Raw genomic sequence first — 15,291 nt, 5'->3', positions numbered from 1 at the left:
ATCAGTTTGGTTGCCCTCTGGCTCCTCCTTAGTGGTTGGCCCATCGCAATTATTGCACACGCCATGTACAGGTACATTCAACACCTACAGACCAGACTGGACTCACTTCTCATACAGCCGCGTTTTACACGCCAGTCTGAGCCCATCCCACAGGTTAACCCCATCATTTCCAAGGATAAGCCTTTTAACCTTTAACCCTCCTTTCTTCTAACATTTTGTTTCTAGTAACCAATGTCAGGTTCTACTTTGATTGTGTTATGACCAAAGAACAACAAAGGATTGTGTTATGGTTAATGCTGTGCCTTCCAATAACTTGAAATGTTTATGTGTGATGAATGTAGTTTTAGAATTAGCTAGAAGTTCTATGCCCAGATGTGCCTCACTCTCTGTCCAGACGATAAAACCTCTGTGAACTCTAATGAACTGTATGGACTGTGCAACCATTTCTCTTTCCTATCAGGAATACATGGATGGCGTAACCCACAGGTTACTGTGAACTGACAAGAACTGTTCGGCCCTTCAGTTGCTCTAAAGATGCTGGACAACAACCAACTCTTCAGAACAAAGGGGGGAATGTTGGGCCTCATGTGTTCAGATAGAAGACAAAGGCAGGCCTAACAGTCATAAAAACATAACTCAAGCCCCCACCTTCTAAGTCGTAAATTTTACTGATAAAAATCGCGCCAAAATCAAACAAAGGGAGTCCAAAACAGACTACAGATCCATGAAGCCTTGCTCACTAAAGGATCGAGCGCTCAACTCCTATTGGATGAGGCACACCACAGAATGTCCCTCAAACATGACATCATCAGGACTTCAAATAATTCTGAAATGCTTCCAGAGTTGCTTCCAGCGACTTCGTTCACCGAATACGGACGTAGCTTTTTGCTGCTCTCCGGTGCAGCCTCGTGGCATAAGGAAGTAATGTCCGACTTGAAACTGTAGCCATACAATCTCCATCTCGCTGCACGAGTTGAGATTACTCTGTGTTCAACCGAACACTCTGATGGATCCGAAGGAGACCGCTGAGCAATTCGCATCTTCATCCGTTGGCCTACAGAAGTGAAGAGATTAAAGATTTCTCTTCCATCTTCAATCAAGTCAACATTTCTGAGTTCTCCGCCATCCCGCCGTGAATCAACAGCCGTACCGCCCTCTGAGAATCAACAGCCGTACCGCCCACCGACAGCGCGAGGAAACGGCCTCCTGTCATCACCCGAGCCTCAAGGAACCGGGTCAAAGTTAAAGGACGGAGGAAAACACATTCTACCTGTGTCCTCATGCGATTCAAGTAAGAGGTTACGTCTGGGCAGAGATAGAATATTATAGTTTGTTATTCTTGTGTTTCAAGGTTTTTTGCTTGTACAGTTTACGGACCGCCATGTCCGCTCATTATTAATACTCAGGGTATTAATCATCACGAATTTGTTTTGCTGTATTGTGGTCCAACCAAATTGGATTGTTGTGCATTTTCGCCATTGCGGGTGAGACAGAAACTGAGTTCATCCATTAGAGTCAAATAACGCAGGACTTTTACGAGTCCCGCTCGTAAAACCGCGTCTCTGAGTGATGAACATGGCTGCTTTATATCCAGCTATCGCGAAATCAGCTTTCGGGCTGTCACATAATAATCTCTCTCTATCTCTCTCTCTCTCACTAACCACACTGACACACACACACACACACACACACACACACACACACACTGTCACACACACAACTTATGTGTTATAGGATTATTTTTATTTCCATATCTAATCATATCACTGTTTATTTGTAGTTGTAAGTCGGAAGTTTATTGACTGCATTGTATTAATTATTAATTGATATTACTGCATAAATAAACTTTGTTTATATTACAAAGAGAAGTGTTTTGGTTTGTTTTGCATACGCCTGTGTCATGCTGACAGGATGTCAGTGCTCGGATTCAAACCTTCATTCATTGTTTTTTTTTCCTGAAAATCGATATTCTTCGGATGTCGATTTTCCTAAGAAAACAATCTAATATTCAGACTGTTTTAATATTCGGTTATTAGTCCCTGATTCCAGGGTGGTGCCCCGTCAATGTTAATCCTTATTAATATTCTATTGATTTTTGATAATTGATAATTATCTTTGATTTAATTTGAATGATCAATAAGCTAGTGTTAATTTTAATTAATGTTTCATTGATGTTAACAATTAACGATTACCTTTGATAACTGTTGATTTAAAGGATTTAAAAAAAAAGCTAACATTGATTCTCATCAATGTTCTATTGATTTTAATAATAATTACCTTTGATAACTATTAATTATTGCTAATAACCAAACTTGCTCCTAAACGTAGCACACTACATTTACTGGAGTCCCATATGAGGTTTTAATGAGTTAGATCCAATTAATTAATTTAAATATTGATTAATAACTATAGAAATAATTATTATTTCTGATAGTAACACTGATCTAAACAACCAGTAAAGCCCTACACTTATGATATCTTGAAAGTGATTAAGAATCAAATTTGATTCAGACTGAATTGCCAACAAATCATTCAGATCAATTTCTGAACCATTTCAAACAAACTGGCTTGAGAAGAGACTCTAAAATATTTCTCTTGGTTGGAGCTTGTGTAGAGCAGAGCATAAGTAGAAACAACATATTTACTATAGAAATATCCATGACTTCAGATTTCAGGACTGGAAAACACAAAAAACCATTCCCTGATATTTCCAGGCTTTCCATGACTGTGGGAACCCTGTTGAGTGCAGACATCTAGGAAATTGTCTCCGATATTTGAATCACAGACGCTCATGTCTCTTAAGCATCCTCTTTATTCATTCATTAAGTTTTTCACCAAATGTCTTTTGAAACTGTCTTCATCTGGCCAAGAACACGCTTATAAAAGACTGTTTATTCCTGGAGAGCATATGACATCAGTGAAATGTGCGGGTCATACCGTCACTTTCTGTCCAGCTTTCAGGATGTATTTGGCTGTGAATTTGAATGTAGCAGAAACATCAGCAATAGTTCTGATGAGGTGAAATCCACCCATCAGCTGATCCTGAAATAATCACAGACATACAGTGGAGTTTTATTCAAATTAATCACATTAAAACACCTCTTTTCTGGTGAATAAATATTTATTAAAATTCACATGAAAATGAAAATTCTCACTATTCTGCTGTCTCAAATTCGTCTGACTTCTGCCGAAAACAAAAGATATTTGGAGATATGATGTGAATATATCCATACAAGTTAATGGGTTCCAGCCCTTTCAAGCTCCAAAAAAAGTCTCCTCGGCAATCATGATTACAAGCAATTACACTTCCTAGTGCTTGACGTATGCACAGAGCGCTAGACGGCACTACAGGAAGTGTTTTCGAACTTCAAATCATGATAGCCAAGGGGACTGCTGATGTTAAGGTTTATAGTGAAAATTGAGTTCGATTTCGGTCTGTTTCTCACCCAAAACCATATCACTTCAGAAGACATGGATTAACTTTATGCTGCCTTTGTCCTTTTTGGAGCTTGAAAGTGTTGGACCCCATTGACTTTCACATCAAATCTCCATCAAAATATCTTTGTTCCACAGAAGAAAAGTCAGTCTTATGATTTAGAGATGGCATAAGAGTTCATTTTAGGGTGGACTATACCTTTAACATTAACTCTGTTCCAAAACCCAGTGAGTTAGCTTGCCGTCTACAGCCTATATAGACAGCTCATTTGTAATTGTGACTGGACTCACAATTATTAGTTAGAGGTTAGCCTTTAAAACAAAATATAAAATAGATCATTTTAATTAGACACTTCTATTGATTATTGAAGTATTCAATTCTTCAAAAAATATAAATATAATAATTATTATTAATCCACGCATTGTATCACGTCGTGTGGAGGCTTCACGCTATTCTCCGCGGCATCCACGCACAACTCACCACGCACCCCACCGAGAGTGAACCACATTATAGCGACCACGAGGAGGTTACCCCATGTGACTCTACCCTCCCTAGCAACCGGGCCAATTTGGTTGCTTAGGAGACATGGCTGGAAAATATATAATTATAATAAAAATTAAATAAATATGACATATACAAATTAAATTACAATTGCTGTATTAAGATAAAACAATTTAGATAAATTATATTCTAATAACTGTAATACTTGAAATTATCGTTTTTCCAATTATACTTTGTCAATACTTTCAATATTGAATGAAACATTTATTTATATTCTGCACCTCAGTTTGTCACCATCTTGGATGGATTTTTTTTTCCACAAAGCTTGTTGCAATGCATTCTGGGATCGAATTGGGGTCTTAGAAACTGTCCAAAACAAATGGTCTTAGAAGAGAGCATCATGTTGCTGCCCACCTTTTGGAACAGCCCTCACATCAGGAGTTTAACTATGATGCCTTACAATGCTGACTAGGTAGGAAGCTTACTCGGGTTTGGGTCAGAGTTTACAGACTGTGTGGTCATGAGCGTTGCACCTGTTCAGAGTTGTTGTACAAGCGGACGAATTTTCCATCCACGTCAAGTTCATCGATACAGACGTTTCCAGTAGCGGACGCCGAGTGAGCAATACTGACACTGCTGCTCGCCTCTGATTCCTCCACATCCACACGCTTCCTCTTCCCACGCGTGGTGCGAACGCTGTGACTGGAGGATGCGCGAGACACCGTCACACGAGATGAAGGACTGGGAGACAGCTTCAACCTGACACAACAGACAATGACACTATAAGTGTGTATGTGTGTTCATTTGATCCACCAGTAAACATCAACATGCGAGACTGATGAGAAACTCTTGGTGAACAACAACCTTAAACTATATCAGTGATTCTCCACTGATGGGTCACAGGAAACACAATGCTACATGCTAATGGATCAATGACAAATAAGGTTGTCTGAGGTGATAAGATTTTTAAAAGATTTCAAATTTTACATGTCAAGTACATAGAAATGTAGTAGTGTGTTCATGTTGGTTTAATTTTTTAAAAACACAGCATAATAATAAAATAAATAAATAAATAAAAAAAGATTGTTCGACTTGAACTGCGTCTCGATTTTACTGATCGGTGAGATTTGCCGGTTGCGGTCGGGGGAGGAGTTGAAAAGAGAGTCGTCAAGCCGGACACTTTGTGCTTACAGTAGTCTGCTGAACCTACACCAGTCACGGAAGATCACGTGATGTTTGCAGACGCAGTGGAATTCAGATAGACAGATGCTTGAATTTGACACAAAATATGTAGAAACATTATTCATTTGAAAGGTTTATGTGCTGCTTAATACAGTGCCTGTTGGGTGTGCAAGAAGAAAGTCCAATAAAAGTCTTTATTAATTTTATTACCAAAAAAAGAGTGTATTTTTAATCATTTTTTTTTATTTATTTTTTTATGAATAAACATGATATTACTTCGACAATATAATATAACATGATTTATACTGTGGTCTGTTCTACTACTCAATTCTGACTGGCTGGAATGTGTGCAGTTCAAACTGTTGAATGCTAGTTCCAGTCAGTTTTACTCACCATTCTATATTAATGCACCTTCTCACTGTCCTCCGTTATGACACATTATGATAGTTTTATGCCTCTATTCAAACGAACTCTGGACGTGAATATAGTGTCAGAGCTGAGATTAACTATCACATCACAAAACAATATCATCAAGTCATGCAGTGTCGTCTTTAAATCAACTGTGACACCAGGTGGACAGAAGGTAATCGGGACCAATCAAAGGCATCTTTCGTTGTCCAGCAAGACGATTTATATTGTAATATGATAAATATCCATCTAAAATGGCTGCTTTACTCAACATGTGCACATATAACCACTAGAGGATGCCATGAGATCACACATCGCTGACTGAAGCTCTGAATGGAGATTGTTTCATAACAAGCAGCCTTTCACAGTTTAGTAATCATGCAAGGCCGCATCGCAATTTTATTCTTAATTCAATCAATCGTGCAGCCGTAATGGATACCATCTGGATGTCTCAGAGGTCAAAGTCTGCAGGAATAGAGTGTTTTGGATGATTTTCTCCTCATCTTGAACAGTAAGTGCAACTTTTACACTTCAGCAACGCCCCTTTTTCCTCATTATTTTGAAAATGACAATGAACAGGAATTGAATATTTCATGTTCTCAGGAATGCCAACCCTTCTACATTATGTGGCTATTATTATATCTGGATTGAGTATTTAAATTCACAGTTTTTAAAGAGTGTTTGGTCTCCAAAAAACTATATTATTGCATTACTTTATCTCTGAATCTGATTTAGAACGGACAAAACTCTAGATCTAACAACCTGGATAAAGTTACTGTAATTTTTTTCTTCTAGTCAAAATTTGTGCTGCATTAATTAATGACAGTTTTAACTAAACAATGCTAGCAAGTGACCATCATATAAGCAGGATAATCCATGGCAAGGTGTGTGTTAAATGATTTTAAATGCACTTTGCGGAGGCATCAGATGGTTCTTCTTGCACACCTAGCCGTGGATTATCCCTTACATAAACAGATGTACTGTTATAAAAACAAGAATTTGTTAGAGTTTTCGCAGAACTGCAGGTGTCAGAATAAACACCTTGTTAACGGCATACTACCATACTACTCTTATTACTCTTATACTCTTATTTATAGACTGACACAGCAGAAGTGGTAAGAATAGTATGTGAAGTATGCAATTGTGAACACAGCCTAAGAAACACGTGTAACCTTTGTCACGTTGTGAGTCTGGCCAGTTCAAATAAGCTGTGTAGTCATTCAGAGCTCGTGCAGTCGCTCTGGAGAAGCTGTGCCGGCTGAGCCAGACGGCTGCTCTCGAATTGCTCTCGCAGTACTTTGATGGCATACATCTTGGTGATGCAGCGATTGCACCGTCTCAAGTTGGACAAAATTTCTAACCGACATTCAAGTCCAGCGCAAATCAGTCTGTGCCGCACTGCATAAAGTTGAACACACCTAAATTGTCTTCTGTTTTGTTTGTTTTTGTCAAATGACAACAAAATGGCTTGCTGGATATTGGTTACATTATATTGTTTTGTTCCCCCCCCCAAGAATTTCAGCTTTTAATAATAATTTATTATTTGTACTGTATCTGGACAGTTCCCCCCCCCCAAAAAAAAAGAATCAGAAACTGAAAGTAGGTTGAAAAAAAATAAATAAAAATAGAATCACACATTTTACCCAAATAATAAAATGCAACAATGTAATATTGCTTTAAATTTTATCAGAATACTGTATGGAAAACCAGAATCTACCAGATGTAGAAATTCATCAAATTAGAAAGATGTGAAGATGGACAGGATGCGAGACAAAGTCACAACAAACCATCAACAAAACTACAAAGGTCAAAGAAAATACCTCCCAGACTAAATTACACATTCACTTGCGGTGAGGAGAAAAATGATGTGTCGAACACAATGTGTTTTGTGTGCTGAATTAATGGCATGAAAGAATCCAAATTAATGAGACATTTAGAAACGATAATTTTGCATATCGTTGGACATATGCAGTTCATGGTAATATTAATAAACTTCAGTGTCTGATTTTAAGGACATTTGGTTTTCTTTTGTAAAAACAATTTTGGTACAGTGTTTGGTCACCACTTTGTCTAAAATTCTGCTTCCTGAAGCAAAACCATTAGAGAAGTACAGCTCTCTATACAATCACATTGATGTTAATTTTATTGTAGGTCACCTCTAAACAAGGTCAGATTGTCGTTATGAATGAATGGTGTAGGTTTGCGTCACCTCTCCTCCTCTCCCTCCAGCAGTTTCCTGTAAGCATTGATCTCCATGTCCAGAGCCAGTTTCACATCCAGCAGTTGCTCATACTCGTCTAGCTGTTGCTGCATTCTTGCTCGGATCTCAGCAATTTCTCGCTCTTTCTCAGCCAGTAACCTGCAGCTCAAATCTTTCTCCTGAGTGAGAGCTGCTTCCAGTTCACTTATGCGACCCTGCCAGCTATGAGCCTGAAGAGAGAAAAGAACTTGCATTACAGAAGAAACACCGCTGCAGAACCAGTAAACACACCGTATTCTCATATCAAAAGTTACTGTTGTTAAAGCAAGAGGTCCACCCTTCTCAATCTGTGCTGCCATGACAATGAATGCAACGGCTCAATCTCACTGAAGTCTACTGAATTTGGGATTTGATATTCAGTTGCACTTTGTGACTAAATACAAATATTTAAAAAAACATGACACATGATTGCAAGGATTGCACACAGATCTAATTACTCCTGCAAGTTCCACTTTCATAATGCACGCATGAAATTCACTTGAACATGTGGATGAGAATTAGTAAATGAATCTACATAAATAAAAACAAATCAATAATGTTGTCTTTCTATCAGACAGTAAATCCATTACATCAGCTCTCTCTCTAATGCATCAAGTTGAGTTTACTGAGGGCGCTGTGAGCCGACTCTTGATATTCACACAGTAAACGAAGTGTGTTCTTGCATGTTTGTTGAAAGTCTGCCAGACCTTAAGCTGCAGTCTACATTGCAAGCATGCAACATTTGAGCAATGTAGTTTTGCAGTGTCACATCACCACTTGCTCATAATATAAAACCTTTGACATGAAGAGCAAAATGATGCCAGAACTACTCCACTGCAGAGTGAAGCGAAACGCTTAAAAACCTGTTACATCTCATCTCCAATACTCTAGAGCTCCACCATCTGACATATACACGCATTTTCTCTTCTTTGTGAATCAGTCAATTATGAAATAATATACATGAACATTAAAAATCACATGTCTATATATTTTCAGTAAACATCATAACTGATTCAGCAGAAATGTCCTCTCTATTAGGATTTCCTCTGGTAACATTTTCAATGCATTTTGACAAATTTAAAGTCCCAATTTGATATGTCCTGTGGAGATTCTTATCTTTCTATTAAATGTGCTGAATTGTGAAGTCACACATTAAGACCAAGGAGAAGAAGTTTTCATGGCCAACCACAAAACACTCAGTATCTCTAAAAAGCCTAGGGCGTCCACTTTAAGATACGTGCATACATTTCAAATGTTACATGTGGTCTCAGAGAAATAAAAAACATTATGTCCTCTACAGAAGACAAAAACAATTGACTGGGACTAACTACTTAAAAAGGTAGTTAAGGTCTCTTTTTATATCTGCCAAGAACATTATAACCTTAAATCAGTACATGATTGCATTATGTCTTGCTGGGAAGTGACTGATCAATCATTGACTTCAATAAATGTAAGAAAAAAAAAGTGAAAGGGGCTAGAGAGTAAAAAAAAAAAAAAAAAAAAAAGTCCCCCCGGGAAGTGCGCCAGTTAATGAGGCATTGAAGGGGAAGTAAAAAACATCAATAGCCTAGTTTCCATCCAATTTTTGCGCTATTTTGTTATCGACAAAGTGAAAATACGTAAAACAAATTTTGCTAAATTTGTCATCTTCTGCCTGTTACCATTCAAATGGCCTTTTATTGACAAAAATGGTGTGATGTCGCCTTAAAAAAAAAAAACAAAAAAAAAAAAAACTGTTGCATAAATTTTGGTTTATCGCTAAATAAATATGTTTCCATTCAGAAATGTGTGTTTAATCGCTAATTCACCTCCCAGATGTCCCTAATTGTTTTCCTCTGAAGTTTTGGTAAAATGGGGAGAGTATTGAGACAATTCATTGAAATTAGCCAGCTTACTGTCATTTTAATTTCACAAATAAACGCAATCAGAAGACGAGGAATTGCAATCAAACGGGAGCTGTTGCCCTTCTGATAGCATAATAATATTTTTTCGTTTGGTAATTAATTTTAATTTAATGCTTTTTTCATTTGGTAATTAATTTAATTTAATACAAGGAATTGTGCCTCCATTTTTCCCCAAAGTAAACTAAACAATAATAGAATTGGGCTGTTAGTGTTCAAAAAAGCACACTGAAGCTTTTCTTCTAGTATTGTGTATTTATTTTTAATTTAAAACATCTTCGTGCACAGAAATTCTGTTTTTTTTTGTACTGTGGGACAATTCCGTGACTGCCGTCTATTATTTTGAATGATGTGGAAAAGCAACTTTACATAAATAAACGGATGTCTACCATGATTAAATTAATCATGAACAGTGGCCATTCATTTGTTCTCTGTGCACTTGTCGATGACCGGTGCATGATATGAGATATTTGTGTTGGCACTCCTAGAAGTGTCATATCTGCAGCATCGGATCTATATGCTGTTAAGTTCAATCCACAATCACGTACAATAAATTGGCTTTCAATGCTGTATACCTTGTCGTCATGATTACAGGCTAACGATTGGGGTAAACTCATGTAACACTATATTTTTGCATTAATGACAATTTTCGACAGTGTTTCCAAACCAGTTTTTCGTGACATTTGAGGAACGACAGAGTTTATGCGTTAGAGTTAAACGGAAAAATATTATGTGGACACTTGTGAAATTTTAGTGATTAATTTGCGTTTCCATCAGCTGATTTTGATGCACTAAAACTTTTAAAAATCCTTGGATGGAAACAGTTATTGATAGTTTTTCTGTGTTGAGGCTAGATGTTATTACCTGGATTTCAATCCAAATGTTTTGCATTTAAGTGCATTTCTAAAAGACTAAAGGAAATGCAAATCGTTGCGTGTTTACCTACATCATGCAAATTATTTTGAAAGAGCCCGCCTTGTCATGAGCAGCTGAATGTTGTCTTTGCTTTGGGTGGATGGAAACCCAGCAATTGTACAGTTATGTTTGAAAGAAAAACAGTGCTATCACTTTAAAACTACATAATATAAAATTTAAATAGTTATTTCAAACACTAATTTAAAGTGTGTATTGTCGGTTTTTTTATTCTAATGTCCAGACTCCAGTATCACAGAGAATTTAGGTGGTCAAATTAAAATGTCAAATTTAATACAAAAATGCACATTCGAATGCTAAAATGAGCATTCAGATTTTGAATATGTGCCAAGCACTGATGATCACATACATTCTCGGGCTAAAACAGGCACAGTACATGAAACAGAACGATTGTCTCAAGACACATTTTGAATTTCCTTTTAAATTAACACCTTGTCTAAAAAATGTATCGTTGCTGCTCAAGATGCTGGAAAATCAGCAAGACACAGTGCAACACTCGAAGACGTTGATCAAATACATGCTTGCATAGAAAAAGATGAATGCGTTCAGAGTGAACGGCCCCAGAGATGGAGGTCTTTGGTGGTTGTGTCTCGACTACGTCTTGCTCTGTAATCAGCATGAACATTGAAACATACAATGGAACAAAGAAAGATAAATAGAAGATTAAAAAGATAACTAAATATGATAACATGATGATTGAGAATTTTGTACGTCTAAAACATTTTTGCAATTTAAAATTACATGTTGTATATGTATATGATAGAACATTTCAAATTCATACTATGCATATGTTGTAGTGGTCAACCGATATATCGCAGAGGGCACTGAGAATCACCTGCTAGCATGTGAAGTGACTGAGACATGTAAACGAGCAGTCATAGTTTGTTTTGTGCCATCGTGTTACTACAATAACAGACCGGTGTGCAACACAGTCTCATTTAAACGGTCCGCATATCATATTCCATCTGCTAATATGCACATCTTATTTAAACAGATGTCATTCACGAACCTCTTGAAAATCCAGTGTTTTCTCGTCAAGCGCTCATCTAATATCTTCCTCTGAAGCACGTATTCTAACAGTCTCTCCTCAACAGTTCCCCATCACTTTTCTAATGATAAAAAGGCAAATATCAATAAAACGTCTATTATATACCATTTGCAAATATGCAGATATCTCGTTTAAACAGATGTCATTCACGAACCTCATGAAAATCCAGTGTTTTCTTCTCGTCAAGCGCTCATCTAATATCTTCCTCTGAAGCGTGTATTCTATCAGCCAGAATCAAAACCATCTGAAACTTCAGGATCAGGATCAGAAGTTCCTCTGATTCACAAATCATGATGGTCAGTCTGTGACAATCCAAGCAGGTGATCCAGGCCATTTAAACTAACCCTAGACTAAGCCAATAACTGATTAGGCAGCAAGGTAGCAAGTCAGCTGCCTACATTTTCGGATGCAGCCCAAGGTAAAAGTGCTTCGCGTGTACTATGAGTAAATGTCTTATTCACTATCACTGTATGTACAATTGATTTGATTAAATATTTTTTTTGTTGAGTAAATGTGATAAATAATTTCACTGATGTCTAAATGAAACTTTTGAAGTTGACTAGTCTAAAAAGAAACCAACCGTCAAAATGAATGTGTTTATGCGACCCATTTAAAATACTTAATCTATTCCAAATCCGATGGTAAATTCCACTGAAAAGGGGCATTTATCTGCGACGTGCTCGCCTTGAATTAGGATCACTGTACATTAAATATAGAACATAACACGCATTCACTGTATCAGCGTTAGTGAGTATTTAACAGGCATATTTATTGAAAACAATTGAATGAATAGTGCAGGATCAATGGAACAACCCAGCCCGTTCTAAACTGAATTCACCACATTAGTTACTTAACATATTAAAACAGTCAGGACATTGTTGAAAATAATTAACAGGAAGACTAAGCCAAATCTATGAGAGAGAAAAAAATGTGCTGAAAAGTCACGCGTATTTCACAACGTGCAGTCGTGCATTAACCATTGACCTAATATGACAGCTGTTCGGTAAAGAACGTTAACCAATAACAGTTACGATGTTAAAAAAAAAAAAAGTAGCTATAGGATAGAAAAAATAGGCCTGCGATGTAGCCTACAATAAACCTAATGTATTCTAAACATGACGTGAACACAGAATAAAAGATAGTTTAACACATTAAGCAGTCGGCACCTCATTGAAAATAGCCTTCTTAATCAGCAGATTAAAAAATAAAATGCATACCTAGTCTTACTCACTCAAAGCATAAATGTTTGAGTAAAATTAACACGTGGACATGGTCCGGTGAAAGACGGGACTTGACTCACCTGAGGCGTCTATCCTGCGCTTGAAAAAGCCTGCTCAGCGGGAAAATAACATCCAAGCATGCACAGATGTAAAGAAGACTCAAATGTGAAAACATCCTTAGGGACTTTCAAACATTTGGAAAGCCGATTCCCGCACCACCGAAGTGATTTCATAACTACTTTGAGTTTTCTTGTCTAGCGAGAGGACGTTTTCCTGCGCGCGCAGTGAGTGAGAGAGGGAAGCAGCACGCGCAGTCTGAGGTGAAATAAAACTCTGTATCTGCTCCAGATATCCTCTTTTTTAAAATAATAATTGTATTATTAATTCTATTTAAAATATGTAATATTAATATGACAGTAATTTAAGTGCAGCCTCTGTAAAAAATATAAAGCCAAACGTAAATGTGTAAAAATGTTGATCAGTTTAAATGGGGGGAAATATTAACCAACTAGTAATTCCAGTGTCGACTAGCAGCATCAGAACAGTTTAGTCGACTAGACTCGCACATCCCTAACGTGGACATGTCATCCATGGTTGCTGGACTACATGTCCTACAACAGTCAAAAATACAGTATATCTTTACATAATCTATGATTTTTTTTTTCCCCCAATTTGGAATGCCTAATTCCCAAAGCGCTCCAAGTCCTCGTGGTGGTGTAGTTACTCAATCCGGGTGGTGGAGGACGAATCCCAGCTGCCTCCACGTCCAAGACAGTCAATCCACGCATTTTAACATGTGGCTTGAGCACGTTGCCACGGAGACATGGCACGTGTGGAGGCTTCACGCCATCCACCGCGGCATCCACGCCCAACTCGCCACACACCCCACAGAGAGTGAACCACATTATAGCGATCACAAGGAGGTTACCCCATGTGACCCTACCCTCCCTTGCAACCGGGCCAATTTGGTTGCTTAGGAGACCTGGCTGGAGTCACTCAAACTCGCGACTCCAGGGGTGGTAGCCAGCGTCTTTACCACTGAGCTACCCAGGCCCCCAAAATAATCTATGATTGATAATATGATTGTTACATAATTTTTGGAGGATTTAAATTCTTGACAGATAGCTGTTGATGAGCACAAAACTACTCAAATGGAGTGCAGAAGTTATAAAATTGGGAACTTTCTATTCTGTTTAGTCTATTTAGCCTTTCACACACCTTTTCTGTTATTCTGTCTTCTGACACCTGCAATCAGGCACATCTAATGAAAACAATTGAATGAACAGTGCAGGACCAATAAGAACAAACCTAATAACCTATTCTAAACAAAATTCACCCAATAAAAGTTACCCAACATATTATAGGCAAACAGTCAGGACTGAAAATAATTGACAAGCAAGCCTTGGTGAGCAAGTCTAAAAATAAAATGTGCAGAGACATTGTGCAAGTTTTGTGACTTGCATTAGATATACTACAAACCATTACAGCTGTTCAGTCAAGTTAGCCCATAACAGTTATGATTAAAAAAACAATAGCTAGGATAGAAAGAGGCCTATGATAAACGTAAACCTAGTATATTGTCCTAAAACATGACATCCACTCACAGAATAACCACTTTAACAGCTGGCATTTCTTTGAAAAGTAGCCTACTTGATGAAATGGCAGGGTAAAAAAAAATAATGTGGAACATTTAGGTATATATTTTACGCACAATAGCCATTTACTGCGTACTCAGACCATACATATTTGTTGAGTGAAATTAACGTCAACGTGGTCCGGTGACAGTTAAGACCGGACTCACTTGCGTCGCAAACCCCATTATAATCCACAAACCCTATAATGATGCTGTCTACACTGGAAGTGTCCGTTGAAGCATGTCACCCAGACAACAAATGGATTCCCAGTATATTTTGCACTGCATACACTGGCACTCCTGCCAGCAAGACAAATGGACCACTTTAGAACATTTGCTTTGACATCCACTGCAGACAGCCTCAAGCTGTTGTGGCACGTAAATGGATGTGCCAGGTGTAGACAGGTGAGGTGTTTAATTCCTGAACTTGAAAATGTCTGTTTGCCTGGAACAATAAAGTCTACGTTCACACCGCCACTGATGTGGCTCAAATGTCATTTTTTTCACTCACATGTGACACAAAGTAGTTGTAGGCATGCAGAGGTTTAAAGAGGACTAAAGCGTAAAAAGCAAATCATAGTAACTTGCCATCCAATGTTTCGCAACTCTGCTTCCCGCACCATGACCAGTGATTCCCATTGATACTTTTGCTTCTCGTGCGAGAGTACATTTTTCAGCGTGTGCTGCACGAGAAATGGATCAGGCTGGAAGCAGCACATCATCTTTAATGTTTTTTTTTTTTTTTTTTTTTAGGATTTACACAATTCACGTGGGTCACAATTTTAGGTCG

General features: G+C 37.8%; 1 protein-coding gene across 2 annotated transcripts in view; it reads right to left on the bottom strand.

Annotated features, from left to right (window-relative positions):
• The window catches only part of LOC127433370 (lamin-B1-like), a 66,919-nt gene that overhangs the window by 7,877 nt on the left and 43,751 nt on the right, over positions 1 to 15,291 (bottom strand). For both annotated transcript variants that reach the window (XM_051685221.1, XM_051685222.1), the window contains 3 exons: positions 7,737 to 7,957; positions 4,471 to 4,696; positions 2,938 to 3,042 (listed from right to left, as the gene is read on the bottom strand). In XM_051685221.1, the coding sequence (XP_051541181.1) occupies positions 2,938 to 3,042; positions 4,471 to 4,696; positions 7,737 to 7,957 (552 nt within the window). The remainder of the gene's footprint in view (positions 1 to 2,937; positions 3,043 to 4,470; positions 4,697 to 7,736; positions 7,958 to 15,291) is intronic.

The sequence above is a fragment of the Myxocyprinus asiaticus genome, chromosome 43 (genome assembly GCF_019703515.2).
Source record: "Myxocyprinus asiaticus isolate MX2 ecotype Aquarium Trade chromosome 43, UBuf_Myxa_2, whole genome shotgun sequence".
Taxonomy (NCBI): Eukaryota; Metazoa; Chordata; class Actinopteri; order Cypriniformes; family Catostomidae; genus Myxocyprinus; species Myxocyprinus asiaticus.
This window is presented reverse-complemented; position numbering and strand designations above follow the sequence as displayed.